At 42.1% G+C, this 23378-nt stretch overlaps 1 protein-coding gene across 1 annotated transcript in view; it reads right to left on the bottom strand.

The window, feature by feature from the left end:
• LOC124117511 (glypican-5-like) overlaps positions 1-23143 on the bottom strand; it is a 116499-nt gene extending 93356 nt beyond the window's left edge. Inside the window, exons 1-2 of the mRNA XM_046479440.2 lie at positions 22809-23143; positions 21652-21828 (exon numbers count right to left, since the gene is read on the bottom strand). Of these exons, the coding sequence (XP_046335396.2) occupies positions 21652-21828; positions 22809-22992 (361 nt within the window). The 5' untranslated portion in view covers positions 22993-23143. The remainder of the gene's footprint in view (positions 1-21651; positions 21829-22808) is intronic.
• Between the last annotated feature and the right edge of the window lie 235 nt (positions 23144-23378).

Below are 23378 nucleotides of genomic sequence, written 5' to 3'. Positions count from 1 at the left end.
TTCTGTTTCCTCCCCCTCGTCAGTAGCAGTCCCTCTACACCAACCTTAACTATCTTACAATCTACCCCATCTAAGTCAGTCAGTATCCAGTCAATCCACCCCCATCTTCCTCGTCTCAGTCAATCCACCCCTGTCTTCCTTGTCTCAGTCAATCCACCCCCATCTTCCTCGTCTCAGTCAATCCACCCCTGTCTTCCTCGACTCAGTTAATCCACCCCCATCTTCCTTGTCTCAATAAATCCATCCCTGTCGTCCTCGTCTCAGTTAATCCACCCCCATCTTCCTTGTCTCAATAAATCCATCCCTGTCGTCCTCGTCTCAGTTAATCCACCCCCATCTTCCTTGTCTCAATAAATCCATCCCTGTCGTCCTCGTCTCAGTTAATCCACCCCCATCTTCCTTGTCTCAATAAATCCATCCCTGTCGTCCTCGTCTCAGTCAATCCACCCCCATCGTCCTTGTCTCAATAAATCCATCCCTGTCATCCTCGTCTCAGTCAATCCATCCCCATCTTCCTTGTCTCAGTCAATCCACCCCCATCTTCCTTGTCTCAATAAATCCATCCCTGTCGTCCTCGTCTCAGTCAATCCACCCCCATCTTCCTTGTCTCAGTCAATCCACCCCATCTTCCTTGTCTCAATAAATCCATCCCTGTCGTCCTCGTCTCAGTCAATCCACCCCCATCTTCCTTGTCTCAATAAATCCATCCCTGTCGTCCTCGTCTCAGTTAATCCACCCCCATCTTCCTTGTCTCAGTCAATCCACCCCATCTTCCTTGTCTCAGTTAATCCATCCCCATCTTCCTTGTCTCAGTCAATCCACCCTATCTTCCTTGTCTCAGTTAATCCATCCCCATCTTCCTTGTCTCAGTCAATCCATCCCTGTCGTCCTCGTCTCAGTTAATCCACCCCCATCTTCCTTGTCTCAGTCAATCCACCCCATCTTCCTTGTCTCAGTCAATCCACCCCCATCTTCCTTGTCTCAATAAATCCATCCCTGTCTTCCTTGTCTCAGTTAATCCACCCCCATCTTCCTTGTCTCAGTCAATCCACCCCATCTTCCTTGTCTCAGTCAATCCACCCTATCTTCCTTGTCTCAGTCAATCCACCCCATCTTCCTTGTCTCAGTCAATCCACCCCATCTTCCTTGTCTCAGTCAATCCACCCCATCTTCCTTGTCTCAGTCAATCCACCCCATCTTCCTTGTCTCAGTCAATCCACCCTATCTTCCTTGTCTCAGTCAATCCACCCTATCTTCCTTGTCTCAGTCAATCCACCCTATCTTCCTTGTCTCAGTCAATCCACCCTATCTTCCTTGTCTCAGTCAATCCACCCCATCTTCCTTGTCTCAGTCAATCCACCCCATCTTCCTTGTCTCAGTCAATCCACCCCATCTTCCTTGTCTCAGTCAATCCACCCTATCTTCCTTAGTCAATCCACCCCATCTTCCTTGTCTCAGTCAATCCACCCCATCTTCCTTGTCTCAGTCAATCCACCCCATCTTCCTTGTCTCAGTCAATCCACCCTATCTTCCTTGTCTCAGTCAATCCACCATATCTTCCTTGTCTCAGTCAATCCACCCCTGTCTTCCTTGTCTCTGTCAATCCACCCCATCTTCCTTGTCTCAGTCAATCCACCCCTGTCATCCTCCCTGACTAGGACACACAGTTTACCTGGGTCTGTGTTAGACTGAGGTGTGACAGCAGTGATGGCTTGAGAGTGTGTTGAGAGCATGTACGCCATACCCTGTGTTAGACTGAGGTGTGACAGCAGTGATGGCTTGAGAGTGTGTTGAGAGCATGTACACCATACCCTGTGTTAGACTGAGGTGTGACAGCAGTGATGGCTTGAGAGTGTGTTGAGAGCATGTACACCATACCCTGTGTTAGACTGAGGTGTGACAGCAGTGATGGCTTGAGAGTGTGTTGAGAGCATGTACGCCATACCCTGTGTTAGACTGAGGTGTGACAGCAGTGATGGCTTGGGAGTGTGTTGAGAGTGTGTTGAGAGTGTGTTGAGAGCATGTACACCATACCCTGTGTCCCCGTCAAGCCATCCTCCTAGCCATCACCAACCTATATCCAGTTGAACAGAAACTGGGACACGACCACAAGGAAGTGGGGTGCAATGAAAATATTGACTTTTCAAAGGCCTGTTTCATGGCCTGTCATGCTTTGTCAATACATCCAGCCACCACTTGACAAACTTCCTGTGAAACATCACATGATTAGGGAACATATCTACACTCTCTACAATCCTGTCAACTCCAATACCGGTCTCTGAAAAGTTTGTGATAACACTTCATGCCACTACCCAATAGATATTTCTGTATCAAGACTATCATTTGTTTGTCAAAGTTCACTCAAAAAGTCTAGATAGATTAAATAGGAAAGTCCGGATGGCTTTTATAAATAAGCTCTTGAAATAGTTTTCACAAAAACAGAGAAACAGAGATTTCACTGATTACCCATCTACCATGGTTCTTCTCACAAAAATGGATATTCTACAAATCCTTTCATCTATTTCTTTCCCAAATCATGACAAACTGAAAACAAACCTAGTGGTCCTGTAAATTTGTGATTTCAGTGTGGAAAATTAGCTCAATCACTGGACCCCTCCTGGACCAAAGAACCTCTGATTCCCAGTGTAAACAAACGATAAACAGGAGATGACAGGTCCTATCTGCAGCAGCACCCTCAGTTCCCCTCCCGTCACCCCCCATTCCCCCTCCTCGTCACCCCCCACTCCAGATGGCTGGAACGTGGGGCGCTTTGAAAAACCTCATGGAAATCCCCACATCTGTAAACACTGTTGGCCAAAGACACAATGAGTCGCTGGCAATTAGCCAAGTTATGGGCTTCTCCCATGGAGGGCTGGGCCTGGGTTGCTCCATCGACAACAATCTGATACTACCTCTATTGACCGCTGTTTCAATACAACAATTTCCTACAAATTAATCCCTTTGTTTAGAGCAGGGATCATGACAGAACGCCTTGGTCTTGAGACTGTGGTCTGTCACACAGACCCTGAAACAAATATTTCCAATACAGCCCAAGCAAGTCTATAATGTTTGGCAAGTCTAGATTACTGCAGTATCATCTGAAAATGAAGTGAGTCTGTGGGATCTTTTTTATTATATTTTTCTTAAGATAATTCAACAACTGTTTTTTTTCTGTAAGATTTCAGAGGTGAGGTGAGGTGAAATTGGGTTTAACGTCGCGTCCAAGATTATTGCACTTATATAGCGACGTGCATGCACGTGTATGTGTGGCTGCTTGTACTAGTCCGGACCGATGCCGATTTATAGTGCTAGCTCACTGAGATACCATGCCGCAGTTTAACATGAATACCCCACTCAGACACAGTATACTGACTCCGAGCCGACCAGTCCTTGTTTTAGCCCCTTAATGCCGAGCGCCAGACAGGGTAACAACAAGTACAATCTTTTAACGTCTTTTTGTATGACGCGGCCTGGGATCAAACCCTGGACCTTCCGCTCTCCGGGCGGACGCTCTACCACAAGACCACGGAGGCAGTCGTAAGATTTCAGAGACGAGATGTGAGTCTATTGGGACCGGTATTGTAATGGTTTGCTTCGACTTGAGACACACATGATATTAATAAGACATCCACATTGACAATATTTTGCACTGTAAACAGATTTTGTTAATAATATGCCACGTTGACTATATTTTGCACTGTAAACAGATGATGTGAATAAGAAAAGAAAAAAGTCATAATTTTCTGCCTAAATTAGAATATTACATGCCTACTTAAACACCAAGCACAAGGTAATGGGAAGGTTTGAAACACAAGACAGAGTCTACAGAACGACCGCATCCACCTCCAGACTAATGCAGCAAAAACAAAGACACTAATGTCTTGAAAAAGACACTCGTAAATTTCAGTGAAATATACATCTACTTGGATCCCGTCTATTTCAGTGAAACCTACATTTGAGCTGTACTGCCAAGCCAGGCACAGCATATGCAGTTTGTCACTATCAGCCTGTCTTAAACACCTGACCCCGTGGCTTGGAGCACAGCTCATTCACTAGTCAGGGCCAGCGTTATGAAATGTGTAGCAGTGTGCAGATGGAGGCCACCAGATATAGCTACCAGGCAGGTTGATATCTGTCAAAACATCCGGAAATCAACATCTATTATAGCCAGAGACTTGTGTACAGTGTGTATAATCTACATACGTTATGGAGTTTGTGGTCCCTTACTGTCTGACAATGACAGCAAGGAAAACGCTCTTTAACATTTCTTGTGTGTTTTATCACACAATTTTCACAGCTCAAAGACTAGGATGCTTCTTGATGTAATGTCTGATAACACAGGCATCCACAACAGGAGTGTATGAGTGGGTATGGTTTTACGTGCTTTTAGCAATATTCCAGCAATATCACGGGGGACACCAGAAATTGGTATCATACATTGTACCCATGTGGGAAATTGAAACCCGGGTCTTCAGCGTGATGAGCGAACACTTTATCCACCATGCTACCCCACCACCCCACCCACTACAGAAAGAAGCCTCAAGTAGCAGAGCAATGTTTCGTTAGAGGGTTCTCATACAGTAGAACAGTATATATAACCCAGCCCGCACCTCACACCAAACACAATCTGCCCCATCCAGCCATGTAATACACAGCCCAACCTGACACATCTGAACAATACAGCTAAATATATAACTTTATTAACCATTATCTAAAAAAACACGGAAATCCAGAAATCAGCAGATCCTTTTTGTGATGAGGAAAGGTCAATTTCCAGCCAGCATCATGTCAGCCTCCGCAGCCAACAACATATCTCTTGTTCATAACCAATTACCATCAACACAAAATAATGCTGGTGTTTTGAAGCCACTTCAAAGCCCAACATGAAAGAATTGATCTGGGCACATGTTCGACTAAACTCTTCCAGGTCCTTCTTAACACTGAAGTGAGTCATAAATAAGCTGAAACTGTCTGATGTTGCACGCTCAAGGATCACTTTTATGACACGGAAAATTCATTTCAATATGAACTATCATGTCAAATGGCAGTGTGTGATAAATGAATGTCATATCACATAGAAAACCACAAACATATTCTTTTCGAAAATGACCCAGTTCAAATCCCCAAATTGCTTAATATGATAAGTGAGTGAGTGAGTTGGGGTTAAGGCTTCTTTTAACAGTATTCCAGTTATATCACGGCGTGTCAGCTTAATGTGGGAGGAAAGCCCGAAGTGATGCAGGTCTTAGACATTTACCACTTCGGTGAAACCAACAAGCACGAGTATGGTGCTGACAAACCTAGAAACAAACCGGGATTTGAACCCACAATTAATAGGTTTCTGGCATGCCCAAGGGACACAACTCTGCACAGCGAATCACGGTGCCTTAGATGACTGGGCCACCCATGTCCCCCCCCCCCCCCCGTTTAATAGGATAAACAATACACAGTGTATGATGGAATGTATGTTTGGAGTGGTGAGTGTTTCCTGCTCGTGTCAGAGGGTGGTTGTGTTCACGTATGAAATGTACAGGACTTTCACACACACCTCCTCGCCCCAGGCCAGGTGACACATAGGTTGTAGATGAAGCTGGAACGTGTGGGCAGCGACAATGAAATCTGGTTCATAACCAGTGAAATAGACAACCTACTATGACTTCACTGTCATTCACAACAGGCTTGGTAGCAGTGTCTCTTCTGACACAGGAGTGGGCAGGAAATAATTCATATGCAATTCACTTCTGTGCAAGTGGGCAGCCACTTCAGAAAGTATGGTGGCCTGTTTTGCCATCATCATCCAAGCTAACTACAGTACACTACGGTTATAACGAACTCAAAGGTACCACTAATTTTAGTTTGTAATAACCATAGTTCGTTATGAGCATATATACAGCATATATACAACAAATGGCCGGGACAAAAAATAAGATGGTTATATTGGTCAGTTTGTTACAGGTGTGTTTGTTATGACCATAGTTTACTGTAATAAATATTCTACACTTACACTCTAATTTTATTTCATAACAACCTCAATTATGTTTATTTTCAGAATATCTAATATCAGATATGACACATTAACATCCTAATCTTCGTATAATTGACAACCCAACAATTTGGTATCTGACGCCTGAAAAAGAGTTGAATTCTTTTCCCACCTCCACATAAACAACCTTCCTATCAGATACACATTGCAATTTTCAAGCAACACTTATACCCAGAAAATGTCAGTAGAGCAGGGCGATGTTATCACAGCAATGCCCGGCTCCCCACAACATGTCCCAGGTTCAAGCATGCCCTGTCGAGCTGGGACTGGAACCGGATCAGTTGCCGTGGTAACACTAGCCCAACAAAACAATGGAAAACCTCTATCAGCAATGGCCATCAGAAAATTTGCCATCCAGTAGTTTATCCTGACAATTTGTTTTGAGAAAACACTTCACTGTTAACCCTTGTGTGGCCATGAATATGATTAATTCATAAAGAAAATCAAAGGGTTTGTTGTAACACAAATGATAAGATTCATGGACTCATCTTAATTTTGAACACTGAAAGACCGTTCCTGCAACACTGCCACATGGTATTCGTTACAGTTTCATATCTGTTGACATAGTTTTGAAAGCTTGGGGATCAGACTGAAACAATACACTTTTATGGGCTTGTTCAAACGTAACATCCAAACATACTTGCTGCAGTTTACAAAATAGTTTCATTGATCATTTTATTATTTTGACACAAAGATTTTGTCCACAAATTACTGAGATATCAAGAGGTATAATATTTCTTCTAGTGTTGTATATCATACACTGTCAGTGCCACTGATCACACAACAATCCTCTTGAACAAGAGATATTAGTAAACTTGATGATACCCTTCCAGGATACAGTGACTCTGCTCGTTGCCTGACTCCATGTTACAAATACTCATCATTCACAAGTATACTGTTTACTTCCTGTAATTGTATCTAGATAATTCATGATTATCGAAAAACCACAGAAAAAGCAGAAATGTACCCTGAAACAGTCTGTTTGATGAATATTTAATTTAACACTCTAAACTCTAATGTTGGTCTGCAGTTTTAGATTCCTGCCCGATTCTTTCAATTTCATAGACGGCTGAAATCACCCAATTGTGCGACTCTAAATGATAGATACGCTATATTTCTCAGACACCACTTAAATCAATAATCTGACCAATGCTAAATGCTGGATACTCTATATTTCTCAGACACCAACTAAATCAACAATCTGTCCAGATACAATATACTTCTCAGAGGCAATTGAAAGAATTTCCTTGTTAGTGCATACCACTATGTCTAGGCTCTTCAAACAATTCTCCCCACACAAATCCATCAAATACAACCATATTCATATCCTGAGTTGGGGCCATCTTGACTTATCAAGAAGCCCAAACTTTGGAATCTATCAGCAAATGTTTGCCCAGCTTTAGTAACAGTTTGGTAGTGTTTCCTTCCAGCAATCAAGTACAAAGACCTACGTGACCCCCCTCTCCCCCTCAAACCCCCTTCTATCATCCATGGTCTGGGAATCTCCAACATGACTAAATGTTCCATCTTGGTATTGTGTGGATATGCCTGACAGATGGCATGCTGGAGGGGCTGAAATAGATAGATACTATCACAGTTTGAGGTGTGGGAATGAGAGTTACCTGCCCTTGAGTGCTTTTGCTGGTGTTTGCTTCAGTGGTAGTCAAATACAGAAATGGGATGCCGTAGCAACATTGTTTAATTGCCTCTCTTGAGGAGACAAGGATTGAAACTTAATACCTTTCACCTGCACTGCTTGTTTCCACAACAATTTGATGAACTTTAGGACAACCACAAATATCTGAGTGAATAAATTCACGATTTAAATCAATCTGCATCATACATCACAATCCTATGAAGTCCTTGAACAATCTTTTCCCTGGTCTACAGATCTGCCTCAAAAATAGGAAATTCAGAAAAGGCTAAAATAAGAAAAACAAGGTTTTATAATACTACCAGCGATAAGGGTGGCTTTGACAACAAAAATAACAATGAAATGCCATCGTCAGATTTTAGATTATTATTATCTATAAACACCTAAGCCTGGCCTAAATAGAATTTATTTTTAAGGGTTTTTTCCATGTTATCACCATAAGGAGGACATGAGGAGGAGTGGACTTAACACTTCAGTTTGTACCGCTGGGCCAACAGGTCTGCGTGGCCAGACCCCTGGGGCTGTTGCTCTAGATCAACACTTCAATTGAAACATGTCTTTAAAATAATTTTAAAACTTTCTTCGAAAGAACCTCTCCTCTTCTGTGGAATCAAGCAAACTAGACTTGGTTAGTTTTATCTAGACTTGCCTAGTTTAAAAAAAAAAAAAAATACCTAAAAATATAAATTCGACAGTCATGGTGCAGGAATACTGACGAGGTGCTCACTGCATGGCCAGCCTCCTGCAGGTGCTGCTGACGAGGTGCTCACTCCACGCAGGTCAAGGCATCCTTAATCAGCACCATTAGAAACTGACTGATCAGCTGATCAATGTATGGATCTGTAGCCTGCTGAAATAGGCGTTGTTACTCCTGAAATGGACGCCCTAATGACGCCATCTCATGGATTTTGTGTACAAGTTACTCTGATAAAACTACTTGTCTGAGCTGTAACAGTGGTCAATAATGGTTATGACAAAATAAAAGTAATAATATTGGTAACTGGATCGGTTAAGATGAAATAAATACCCACATTTGTAAACTACATTTGAGTTAAGGTAGAAATCAAGACCAAGACATTTACTTTGTCAAATCCACACGTGTAATATTAAACTTTGTGAGATGAATCTTCAATCTGCAATTTTTACAAAAGCACTCTTTCATGATGTCAAACAGTATCTCAAATTAGAACAATATTTCACAAAATTCAGACATTTAGTATGTAAGAGCTCTTAAAGTTTGACAGTGACAAATATCAACTTCAAACAAGCACTAATATGTCTCGCCACCAGTGGGTGCTACTTCCCTAAATACTAATCCCAATACACACATTTTGAATCATATCTTCCAAAATGATGCCCAAAAAAGGCAACAAGGACAGAGGAGCTCGATTGTAACAACTCCTCAACTCCTGAGATTTATTTTAATTGATTAAACCCTTAAATAAACACACTGCAACATCAGGATATCACAGACGTGTTTTCAGCAATGTGGGTTAATTGATAAAACTGTTTGAACAAGCGTGACAGCCCTTTCTTGTCAATATCAAAGACTTTGTAATTAGAGGGTTGTGTAACCAACAAAGGATTAAGCAGCCACTTTAGTTAATCCGTTATCAAACTGTTTATGTAAGCCACTCTGCAAGGGAGGTATATCCGTGGACTTAATGATCTTAGTGAGCTTACTGCTTAGATTAGTCCATAGTCTACAACAAAGACTGGCTACGTGTGAGTGACATCCGTCTACTTGACACTGTGACATTGACTCCATACAACACTCGCATAGTGCATACAAGTAATGTTCAGTGAGTGAGTTACTGAACTTGGATTAACGCCGGTTTGAGCAATGTTTCCCTTCTGTCACAGCCTGTCAGCTTGATGAGGGAGGAGAACAGAAAAACCGTGTGTACCACGGGCATGGCGCAGACAAACCTACAATCAGACGCATGTGGGAGTCAAACCCATCATCATAGGATTCTGACACATCTGGGCTGCAGCACTCCCTAATGACATGCCGTGCCTTACACATCTAACATCACATTGAGGACAGACAGATGGGAACACTACTTGATGTTCAACACACCAGTTTACATCCTCACGTCGGTTAACAACCTCACGCCAGTGAACATCTTCACATCAGTTAACAACCTCACACCAGTTAACAACCTCACACCAGTGAACATCTTCACATCAGTTAACAACCTCACACCAGTGAACATCTTCACATTTTGTGACCCAATATTTGGAGCAGATGAAGCAAAAAGAGAACCGCCAAATGACAAATATCAGCCCAACTAATACTTGAACAACACACAACCTATTTCCCTGTCAAATGACAAATATCAGCCCAACTAATACTTGAACAACACACAACCTATTTCCCTGTCAAATAAAAAGCTGAATTCAACAGAAAGGACTTTTCCCGATAACATAAAATTAATTCCATTCCAAAACCCTCAAACATATATTCAACATTTCACAATGTGAGCGCTTGTACAGGGGCTCTTGTGAACACTAGAGGCACTAGCATAGTTCATATTCATTGATGACACGCTTACATCAGATACAGGCGCATAGCTGGATGTAAGTATCACCACACAACATTCCCCAGCCACAATACGCTGTGAGAGAGTGGACTCTGTGTGTAGGTGAAGAGCATTGTTCACGGCTTGCAAGTTTAAAACCCAGCACACACCAAACACAGCCCTGTATGGGGAATCTATTCAAGTGTGTTAGCCAACCAGTAATCTATTTACCCAAACGAGTCGGTAGCGATAGTCGACTTTATTCTCCGTGCCCCTTTCGACCTGCTTGAAGGTTTCCATTAGACAAGTTTACAACACCGGCACATGACTGCGGCACTGTGTTGCGGCTGGAAACTAGAAACCTATATCGGCCATGATGGCTGCTTCAATGACAGGGATTTTTTCATTATTTACATTGAATATTTGTGTCTAGGACAGTGTGGAGGGGACGAGGTGGATTGTGTGACTTTACTAACGTTACCTGGAGAATTTCAACTTCAAAGGTATAATAATATCCATTGCCCCTAGTGTGCATTCCTGACGTGGTGTGGTGTGGTGTGGTGTGGTGTGGTGTGTAGTGGTGTGTAGTGGTGTGGTGTGGTGTGGTGTGGTGTGGTGTGGTATGTCGGCATGGTGGTGTGGGGTGGCGTGGCGTGGCGTGGCGTCTGTCACACTGTTGTCCCACTCATGGACCGGAGGTGCAATACATATTCAATGCCATGATTTTGTTGTGTTTGTTGTTAAACGGCGCACTCAGCAATATTCCAGCTATATGATGGCAGTCTGTGAATAATCAAGCCTGGACCAGACAATCCAGTAATTGACTCAAAGTCAGGAAGTAAGATCTTTATTTGTATATTCCAAAAAGATAGCACTGACATGAAATACCTTATCTATCACTTATTTTTGAGAACCTAATTAATTGCCTACTCTACAACAATTCTGTGAAAAATAAATCATATTAATAATGATCAAATATTTCTGAAACTAACAACACAATATGAACTGAACAATATGAAAAACTCAACTCAAGTTTCTTGTAAACTAAAACATAATCCTTACTTAATTAAAAAGTAAAAAGAAATCAGCAGTTTGCAGCCCAAGAAAAATGCAGATAAAAACGGTGGAAGGCCTTGAGGAAGAGATCGACGCTGACGCTGGGAGTCTCATCAGCACATAGCAATGACTCAACACTTTAATCTGCAGCCAAACACGCCTCTTGTCCACCAAGGGCAGACCTAACCCCGTGATATGGGTCTGGAGAGTTAGCAGGTAAGTGTGGAACACTGTCACCGGGCCTAGACACACAAGCTCTGGGTCCACTCACCAACATTTGTGTGGGCCAGCATGAATGGCCAGTGGATGCCAGACATACCAACGTTACCCCGTCCACACAAAGACAGCGATGTTCTGAATAAAAGAGTGTCCGGAAATCAGCCTATCGTCCACCCCCTAGCGATAACGATCCTTTAAACACGCAAAAAGGTACAATCTGAACCCAAAGGCGGAACAACAACGAGAGAAAGGCCCGAATTCCTGATTCCCACCAGCCGATGTCCCACACCCCCCAGCTACTCGTGTTTATTGTGCAAGCTTGACATTATCACACTTGACCGCTGATTTAAGAGGAAGCCAATGGTCAGTGTGATTAAGTGTAGAGGGTTATTCATCATTGCTGAAAACGTCCCCAATCTTCAACCATTCAGTCATTGTGTCCGACTAACACCCGTGCTCAAATCCCTATGACAACCCTCAAATCCTTTGATTAAAACATAGTTAGTCACATTAAAGCAACTGTGTTGAAGCCAGTCAGGAGAAATAATCCCTGTGATCTTCACAAGATCTTAAAGAGGTATTTAGCACCACACAAAAATGGTTTTCAAGATTCAGATGTAACAGACCCTTTCACAATTAAATCTACCTTCCTCAAAGAAAGCAATTTATTTTCTGTCAAACAATTTGGATAAAACCATTAACCTTCTACCTGGTACGCCATGCTCCGGGATTAAGGTTATCTAACATTAAGCTCTCCAAGTGCATTAGGAGGAGGGATGGGTCAATTATCAGCTGACTACTAAACCCCTTAATCCTGTGGTCCTACCTGTACAGGTGACCGGACCAACTGCAAGTCCCTGTCACACATGTAGCCATCACATGACCTGAACACTTAAACTAGATGTCCCATATTACATGTGAAGAACTGTCCACTTTGTAGCCGTCTTAAACTAGATGTCCCATATTACATGTGAAGAACTGTCCACTTTGTAGCCGTCTTAAACTAGATGTCCCATATTACATGTGAAGAACTGTCCACTTTGTAGCTGTCTTAAACTAGATGTCCTACATTACATGTGAAGAACTGTCCACTTTGTAGCTGTCTTAAACTAGATGTCCCATATTACATGTGAAGAACTGTCCACTTTGTAGCCGTCTTAAACTAGATGTCCTACATTACATGTGAAGAACTGTCCACTTTGTAGCTGTCTTAAACTAGATGTCCCATATTACATGTGAAGAACTGTCCACTTTGTAGCCGTCTTAAACTTAGATGTCCCATATTACATGTGAAGAACTGTCCACTTTGTAGCCGTCTTAAACTAGATGTCCTACATTACATGTGAAGAACTGTCCACTTTGTAGCCGTCTTAAACTAGATGTCCCATATTACATGTGAAGAACTGTCCACTTTGTAGCCGTCTTAAACTAAATGTCCCATATTACATGTGAAGAACTGTCCACTTTGTAGCCATCTTAAACTAGATGTCCTACATTACATGTGAAGAACTGTCCACTTTGTAGCTGTCTTAAACTGGATGTCCCATATTACATGTGAAGAACTGTCCACTTTGTAGCCGTCTTAAACTAAATGTCCCATATTACATGTGAAGAACTGTCCACTTTGTAGCCGTCTTAAACTAGATGTCCTACATTACATGTGAAGAACTGTCCACTTTGTAGCTGTCTTAAACTAGATGTCCCATATTACATGTGAAGAACTGTCCACTTTGTAGCCGACTTAAACTTGATGTCCCATATTACATGTGAAGAACTGTCCACTTTGTAGCCGTCTTAAACTAGATGTCCTACATTACATGTGAAGAACTGTCCACTTTGTAGCTGTCTTAAACTAGATGTCCCATATTACATGTGAAGAACTGTCCACTTTGTAGCCGACTTAAACTTGATGTCCCATATTACATGTGATAAAGCTCACACGCCAGGAACACAAGCACATACGAACATACCGGTATGATGTGTGAACTGATGCTCATGAACGAATCACATGTGACATCAAAGATCCATGACTCTGATTAAACAGCATATTAAATAACATAATACGCAAGTGAACTCAATATTGGCAAGTATTCCTCGACAATTAGCAAATGAACCATACTGGTCCTCCATAACAGCAGTCAATCAGATCATGTCAAGCCGCGGAGATGTCCATTCCAACCTGACAAATGTTCTAACTATAGCATTGATGCAATACCTAAAACTGGAGTGTCAGCAGGTCGCTGGCTGTGGGTCTAACCTGGCCGGCACAGGCTGGCTACATGAGAGGTCTTTAAACAACCCTTGTGAAAGCTTGTTGACAGGCTGGTGTGAATTTCATGTACACCTACCGACAATGATTAAGTGAAGAGGCGAAATGCAAACCCTTCACCCACCTAGCAAACTGTAATCAACGCCCCCCTGAGACGTTCTTTACATCGACTTGAGGCTTACTTCACCTCTGATGGTCAATGGTCACTTTCAACTGGCCACTTGCACAGTCTATATGCTTTGTTCATTTCTACAGGTGTGAGTTTACACCTTTGAACAGGATTGTTTGCTTGTATGTTGAAGAGCTATTTACAAGATTTGATCATGAGGTTAAATACCCATCTTAACAGGTGTGAAGACAGCAAACAGACACAAGACAGAAACATCTTATTGGGTTAACTAATCATCAAAATAATGTCATTAGCCATATTGTTGAAACATATTCTCTGTCAGATATGTACATCACGTGACTAAACACATGAAAATGAAAATGTCAACTGAAAAATGGACCATGTGACGTACATGAATAAGATGTCTGTCTGTCTGTCTGATAATGTATTTTTAAATGAACAAAAAGTCAAATAGAAACATAGTAGTGTTCAAAAAATATTGTAGGGAGACACAATGGTAAAACATGGGTCGTGATTCTTATCTGTACAGAAACATTTACCATAAATGTTTTTGAAATATTTATCATTGACTATATTCTTGACATCCTACAATTGTGACGTCAATATCCATATATGAAAAGACAGAGCTGATCTGAAGTGGAAGTTTAGACATTGTGTCTGCACAGCCACACACAGGGACACACAGCCTAATTCCCCCCTGCACAGTTTATTACTGTTGAAGGCTGCAGGGATTAGGGTACCCCTCAAAGGTGTACTAAAACACCCAAGGGTTAAGATGACCACACCAATCTGACAGCAATGAACTCGGATCTCCCCCCCCTTGTTTATTGTCACCAAATCTGAAACCCTTCATTTTCACAGCTTTCCCACAAAAGACAAAGGTTTTATTTCTGGGGGTTTCAGTTGTAATCCCTGAACAGGAGCAGGGGGAGATTAGTGGAGGTACAAGGCAGGCAGCACTCTGTAGGCAGTAAACCTGTCTCCACAAACACGGCCAGTAATTAATCACAATCACACTCGGCCCTTTCAGCTTGACATGGCAGAATGTGAACCAAATTTGAAAGATTAAAGTTCCAATTTATTGCAGGTTGTTGGTGCAGATCAGGACTTAAATCAATCCAGTCAATTTCAATAACCACAATGACTAAAAAAATGTACAAACTCAACTTTAATTTTCTTGGGGGGGTAAAAGAGGTAAAACCTGCGAAGTAGAAACACTTGGTCAGTTTTTCAAATTCTACAAACTTGGCGCCAAATTGGCAATCTTGCAGGAATTATTTCCATGAGGGTGAGTTAAGTAAATGGTGCGTATGGTGCCCCCAGTATTTTAACAGAGTCTGTCTTGGCCCAACTTAGGATGACAAATGATCCCCCGCTATCGGACAAAACAGGACTGCCTCCTTGGCAGAGATGTCCAATGTAATCCCATCAGCTGATTAAACCCTACTTTCAAAATTCACATTTGCTGAGACACTGTGTTGTGAAATGTATGTGAAAAGACTGAAAAAGTGGCATGCCTGATACAATCTGAAAGCCAATTGCCTGGGCAATCAATGGCTGTGTGCAGGGTGTTGGACTAAGGCCAACACAACTCAGAGAGTCTCCCAAATCCTTGGCCAAACTTTGGTAAAGAAACTGCACTTGATTTCATTACACTTGAGAAATGTTCCTGTGCACCACAAGAATAGAAAGCTATAAAGGAATTCAAGGAAAAACTCCAGCTGATGAATGAGTTTATTTTTTAAACCATTCACCATCTCATGCTCATCATTCAACCAGAGAGAAAGTCATTGGTGTCGACTGTTTCTTACAGAGCTCAGAATATTAACAATGTCCAACAAATGCATCTCGATACCAGTTGTGCTTCACATTACGCCGCATGATACCAAAGCATCAAGTTTAACGTTCATGTCTCTAAACATGTTCATGATGCAACATGGTTTTCATGGCAATGCAAACTTTTGTACCTCTAACAGTGATGTCCACTACAGTCTGTGGATGGACACCTCTAACAGTACTGACCATCACAGTCTGTGAATGGTCACCTGTAACAGTACTGATCACTACAGTCTGTGAATGGCCATACATCTAACAGTACTGACCACTACAGTCTGTGGATGGACACCTCTAACAGTACTGACCACCACAGTCTGTGAATGGTCACCTGTAACAGTACTGACCACTACAGTCTGTGAATGGACACCTCTAACAGTACTGACCACTTCAGTCTGTGAATGGACACCTCTAACAGTACTGACCACTACAGTCTGTGAATGGACACCTCTAATAGTACTGACCACTACAGTCTGTGAATGGTCACCTGTAACAGTACTGACCACTAAAGTCTGTGAATGGACACCTCTAACAGTACTGACCACTACAGTCTGTGAATGGACACCTCTAACAGTACTGACCACCACAGTCTGTGAATGGTCACCTGTAACAGTACTGAACACCACAGTCTGTGAATGGTCACCTGTAACAGTACTGACCACTAAAGTCTGTGAATGGTCACCTGTAACAGTACTGACCACTAAAGTCTGTGAATGGAAACCTCTAACAGTACTGACCACTACAGTCTGTGAATGGACACCTCTAATAGTACTGACCACTACAGTCTGTGAATGGACACCTGTAACAGTACTGACCACTACAGTCTGTGAATGGACACCTCTAACAGTACTGACCACTACAGTCTGTGAAAGGTCACCTCTAACAGTACTGACCACCACAGTCTGTGAATGGACACCTCTAACAGTACTGACCACTAGTCTGTCAATGGACACCTGTAACAGTGCTGACCACTACAGTCTGTGAATGGACACCTCTAACAGTACTGACCACTACAGTCTGTGAACGGTCACCTGTAATAGTACTGTCCACTACAGTCTGTGAATGGTCACCTCTAACAGTACTGACCACTACAGTCTGTCAATGGACACCTCTAACAGTACTGACCACTACAGTCTGTCAATGGACACCTCTAATAGAACTGACCACCACAGTCTGTGAATGGTCACCTGTAACAGTACTGACCACCACAGTCTGTGAATGGACACCTGTAACAGTACTGACCACCACAGTCTGTGAATGGTCACCTCTAACAGTACTGAACACCACAGTCTGTGAATGGTCACCCGTAACAGTACTGACCACTAAAGTCTGTGAATGGACACCTCTAACAGTACTGACCACTACAGTCTGTCAATGGACACCTCTAACAGTACCGACCACTACAGTCTGTGAATGGACACCTGTAACAGTACTGACCACCACAGTCTGTGAATGGTCACCTCTAACAGTACTGACCACCACAGTCTGTGAATGGTCACCTGTAACAGTACTGACCACTAAAGTCTGTGAATGGACACCTCTAACAGTACTGACCACCACAGTCTGTGAATGGTCACCTGTAACAGTACTGACCACTACAGTCTGTGAATGGACACCTCTAACAGTACTGACCACTGCAGTCTGTGAATGGACACCTCTAACAGTACTGACCACCACAGTCTGTGAATGGACACCTCTAACAGTACTGACCACCACAGTCTGTGAATGGACACCTCTAACAGTACTGACCACCACAGTCTGTGAATGGACACCTGTAACAGTACTGACCACTACAGTCTGTGAATGGTCACCTGTAACAGTACTGACCACCACAGTCTGTGAATGGTCACCTGTAACAGTACTGACAACCACAGTCTGTGAATGGACACCTCTAACAGTACTGACCACCACAGTCTGTGAATGGACACCTGTAACAGTACTGACCACTACAGTCTGTGAATGGCCACCTCTAACAGTACTGACCACTAAAGCCTGTGAATGGTCACCTGTAACAGTACTGACCACTAAAGCCTGTGAATGGTCACCTCTAACAGTACTGACCACTACAGTCTGTGAATGGTCACCTCTAACAGTACTGACCACCACAGTCTGTGAATGGTCACCTGTAACAGTACTGACCACTACAGTCTGTGAATGGACACCTCTAACAGTACTGACCACTGCAGTCTGTGAATGGACACCTCTAACAGTACTGACCACCACAGTCTGTGAATGGACACCTCTAACAGTACTGACCACCACAGTCTGTGAATGGACACCTCTCACAGTACTGACCACTACAGTCTGTCAATGGACACCTCTAACAGTAATGACCACCACAGTCTGTGAATGGACACCTCTAACAGTACTGACCACTACAGTCTGAACGGTCACCTCTAATAGTACTGTCCCCTAGTCTGTGAATGGTCACCTCTAACAGTGCTGACCACTACAGTCTGTAAATGAACACCTCTAACAGTACTGACCACCACAGTCTGTGAATGGACACCTGTAACAGTACTGACCACCACAGTCTGTGAATGGACACCTGTAACAGTACTGACCACTACAGTCTGTGAATGGACACCTGTAACAGTACTGACCACTACAGTCTGTGAATGGACACCTGTAACAGTACTGACCACTACAGTCTGTGAATGGACACCTCTAACAGTACTGACCACTTCAGTCTGTGAATGGACACCTCTAACAGTACTGACCACTACAGTCTGTGAATGGACACCTGTAACAGTACTGACCACTACAGTCTGTGAATGGACACCTCTAACAGTACTGACCACTACAGTCTGTGAATGGCCATACATCTAACAGTACTGACCACTACAGTATGTGAATGGACACCTCTAACAGTACTGACCACTGCAGTCTGTGAATGGACACCTCTAACAGTACTGACCACTACAGTCTGTGAATGGACACCTCTAACAGTACTGACCACTACAGTCTGTGAATGGACACCTCTAACAGTACTGACCACTACAGTCTGTGAATAGACACCTTTAACAGTACTGACCATACAGTCTGTGAATGGTCACCTCTAACAGTACTGACCACTACAGTCTGTGAATGGACACCTGTAACAGTACTGACCACTACAGTCTGTGAATGGACACCTGTAACAGTACTGACCACTAGTCTGTGAATGGACACCTCTAACAGTACTGACCACTAGTCTGTGAATGGACACCTGTAACAGTGCTGGCCACTGTGGCTTGAGAGCTTGACCACTGGTCACAGAGTGTGTATTATCACTTGTGTGTTTCCGTGCTGGGAGCGTGAGAGATGGATGCAAACAAGCATAGAGCACGTAGCCGTTGTTCTATACACACGGCCAACAGAGGGCCAACAACCCATGGGCCTGAAGCTGCCATGTAAGTAAACACCCGCATGAGAAGTTAGCAGGGGCAAATTGGACATAATTGGTCAGTGTTGCAGCACATCAAAGTACACTTGTGCAAACACACCTCGGCAAAAATGTGACGCATTCATATCAGTGTAAATTTCAGAAGTTCACAGATCTAAAAATACCACACATGAATGTAATCGACAAAGGCAGGGATGCCTTTGTAAATGCTGTTAGAGAGATACAAGTCAGTCCCCTCACTGCTAAACTCGTCCTGGTTGGACTTGTGCCACCGGAACAGTTGGATGATAGGAAAACACATGCTCTGTTACATACGGAACATTCCCCGCGAGCTCAGTGCTAGTTGTTAAGTATGTACAGAAGTACTGGATAAAGAACATGTCGACCAACACACAACATTCCATCACCAATCTATCTTCCTGGACCCATCCCGTCAATCAATACATGAAACCTACATGAAATGTACGTGAAATACACGCCCTCTCTTCTCCGGAGAAGGTCACTCAAAAGAAACAGAAAAGGAATTGATGAGGCTGAGTTGTGTCTGGGTGGACTCGGTACAAACTGAGGAGGATGCTGGTCCCGAGGATGCATTGGGTGCAACCTGCATCATCAGTGTTGTCCTTACAATCAATAGTCATACACTGAAGATCAGTCTGTCGTCAGGGCTCGGGGAGGTGTGTGTCTGTCTGTCTGTCTGTGTAGTGAGTGAGTATGATTTTACGCCGCTTTTAGCAATATTCCAGCAATATCACAGCATGGGATACCATGTCAGGAATCGGATCCGGGTCTTCGGCGTGACGAGTGAACAGGTTGGATGGGTGATGACGAGCACCAACAATTCACAAATGTCACTACCATATTCTGAGCTGTCAAGTATTGATAAACCCTGTCACCTGTCTCCGTCTATAGTAATCAGTGTTTAAAAATATTAGCAGTCTAGTTTCACTTTACATGTGGGCACTTCACTCTACTTTCAATTTCTACACAATGACCCTTTCAACTTGCTATCCATAGGTTGTTCCTCAAAAATATCCCTGGAGTATATTCTGCAGCTCAATATCTGCTGCGTCCATTTATCAAAATAGAATACGCTAACTACATGTGTACACCAACACCCTTGTCAGACTTGATGGTTGGATAAATAATTCATCACTCTTAATGCTCAATGTGAGTTTGAAACATAAACCTTCACATCCTCAATCTCTGTGTACAATATTAATGTAAGTAGAGAAATATACCATGCTCTCTTGGAGACATCTTTGAATAAGTCATTGGACCATTAAGTGTCAATTAGTTTCAAATGTCATACACTTGAGATAAAACCTGATGTCACATATCCGAGATGGAGGTATGAGAGCACCGTGTCAAGGGAGAATTACCGTGTAAATGCAGCATAAACATTCATATAGACTTTTGACAACAGCTGCCATGAAATCAATAACTTATCCCACAATGGTACAAAGCTGTGACAGAGGCTATTGACGATGGACAATTGAAATCAACACTTTATGGACTGTCGTACATATCGAGCACATGTGTTGGATTGTCAATGTCACATTCAAAAATCAGATTAATTACTTAAGTCACACTACTTTATGTGAATCCAGTAAATCTCTTTTTAACCCATAACACTTTCCATTCGATACTTTTAAGAATTATTGACATTTGCTTTAAATTGCCCCAAATTGGTTGAAAGAATATTGCGCTGACAACACTTTCTACCATATAGACACCGCAATTGGCAAAGTAAACGCATGGTGTCGTGTAGTCTCACAATGGATATGACCTGAAATTGACGACCGTGTTTGTACATTTTGACCAAGCAAATTGAAATTCATTTCAAAAGCAATCCAGTGCCCTTTAAACAAAATGACTACACAAATCATTTTACAAAAAAATCACTAAAATCAACAGTGAGCATTCATCAAAACAGGATTGGTAAATATAAACTAAAGAGTGGGAAAAGGCAGGGCGTAATTTGGTTAGCACAGTTGCAACTTTCAACAAGGCCATTGATAGCCCCAAGTGTATGAGGCCTTCTAAGCACAAACATTGCTTGTTTACAGACGCAAATCTGTCTCTATTCAATATTTGGTCATCTCCTGTTGTATCTTGATACCGAAGACTAGTTCTAGCTTAGGAGCTCTACTACGCCAGTCCACATCATTGGCAAAAGCAGCTGACATAGGCCAAAATATCTTTATGTTTCCATTTAAATTTTATTATCTTGAAATATGACAAAAACTTTGGCCAGTGTGGTTTTAATGACGTCCATATCCTTCACAAGAACAGAAGCAATGATTCCAGAATGTAAAAAAATAATAAAATGTCACTGCCTGAAGCTTGTGATAAATGCTGAGACAGCAAGCGCCGAATCTGATGAGGTTAACAACACTAACAGATGTAGGTACTATTTTCAAATGTCTTTCCAGTCTGACTAATTTTTTAAATACATTCAGGTGTCATTTTCTAAATTCTATTAAAAAAAATACAGATGTGGGTGCTAAAGGTGAAAGTAGGTGTTTACACCGTCTTACCTTGAAACCGAGCCAAACTCTCCATCACAAGCTTCTTCAAATATGCATTGGTTGATCGTAGACTGTCTTTTAAATATCTCTCTGCAGCCTTCACATATTTCTCCTCTGTATCTTTCGTGCAGCACGATTTGTGGTGCTTAAGTTCTTTACCATTGAAACACACTGACACACCTGAATCTGAAATCAAATTTTGGTTAAAATTTAAGGACTTTGGCTGTTTGGGGAAGCTACTCCCAACCTCAAAGAACTAGGTACAAGGAAGCTTGAAGAAATATTGGAACAACATTTGGACAAAAGTTTTTTCAGAATCAAGAAAGCAGTATTTGTGATGAGAAAAAACTTTATGGATAAACTTAACCTTATCTTTCTGACTAACCGTGTGTTGTGTAGTGTTGGTCTGACAGAGGATAACTTAAGTCCTTACAAGAAATTAATTGTAAAATTATGTTGTATTAAGTATGTTGTAAACATTGTGAACATGGTGTATGTGGACATATTTATTCACCAGGCTCACAATGTCACACATCACCATTTATTTCAATAACCATTTTATAAGTTATTATCCACCTTATCAATATGAATATTGTTTAGTATTATTCCACATATTTGGACATTGTTTATTTTCACCATGCCTTCACAAAGCTTGGATAACACTGTTTTCAACTGCCTATGACTTTTAACAATGTTCTATGAAACACATTAACCACAAATGATAATTCTTTATTTGATGTGTTACACAAAAGACTAGAAAGTAACCAAATAAAATTGGGTTAGTCTAGTTATAACATCATTATCCACATAGTAAAGAGGTAATATAGTCATATCTCGGAGCATATGTCGGTATTTCAGCTGTCAAAATTACTATTTCGACTGATATTTCTTTCATAATTTGAAACACAAAATATGTTCTTACAATAAAGCTTACTGGGTAGAGTCAAATACCGTACATGATCTGAAATCACGCAATATCTAGGCCATCTAGTGCGTAGGAAACACAAGCCTTTCCACGTTTGTATTGCGGCATGTTGTGTGAGAACAAAAAAGAAAAGGGGCTTCGGTATCGCAACATTCACAAAAGCAATGAAACTCAAACAGAACGCACGTCTCGCGGTTCAAAATGAAAAACATGGATTTCGTTGTGGGGTCAGAATACTTACCATGTACTTTGTTATCGGGTACTAGATTATGTGAGCCTATCTTTTTGTGTGAAAACTCGCGTTGAACCCGTCCACATTCTTTTCCCTGATGTCTATGAGAAGGTGCCGAGGCAAGCGCAACGGCTATCACACACACGCTGACACACAACAACGATATAATCCGGCAGAGAGAAACCATGTTCATCACATGAGACACACAAATGTACAATCCAAGAAAATGTGGTATGAAAATAGACCAGGCGAACCAAGAGAAACAACACGCTGTCGTCTTCACGAACCGTCCATAGATGAATGCCTACATGAAGTCGCCATTTGCATGAGTAATACTTGAGGTCACGGGGTCAACACCTCTCCAATCTGATTGGCTGATAGATTCAGTTAGCGGGACCTGCCATACGGAGCTCCGCTTCAGACATAATCTGACAACTGAGTCGTTTTCTTAGTAAAACGCGTAGATTTTAAAGAAATGTAATCCGATTAGCTATCCAGTCGCGTCATTTTGCTAGATAAACATCATGTCATATTGCATCCGAAAACGAACACTCAAGCACCTTTATTAACACATTTACA

Source organism: Haliotis rufescens, unplaced genomic scaffold (genome assembly GCF_023055435.1).
Source record: "Haliotis rufescens isolate VD_foot unplaced genomic scaffold, xgHalRufe1.0.p SCAF_9, whole genome shotgun sequence".
Lineage (NCBI taxonomy): Eukaryota > Metazoa > Mollusca > Gastropoda > Lepetellida > Haliotidae > Haliotis > Haliotis rufescens.
Note: the sequence above shows the minus strand (reverse complement) of the source record. Positions and strands in the feature narration are given on the sequence as shown.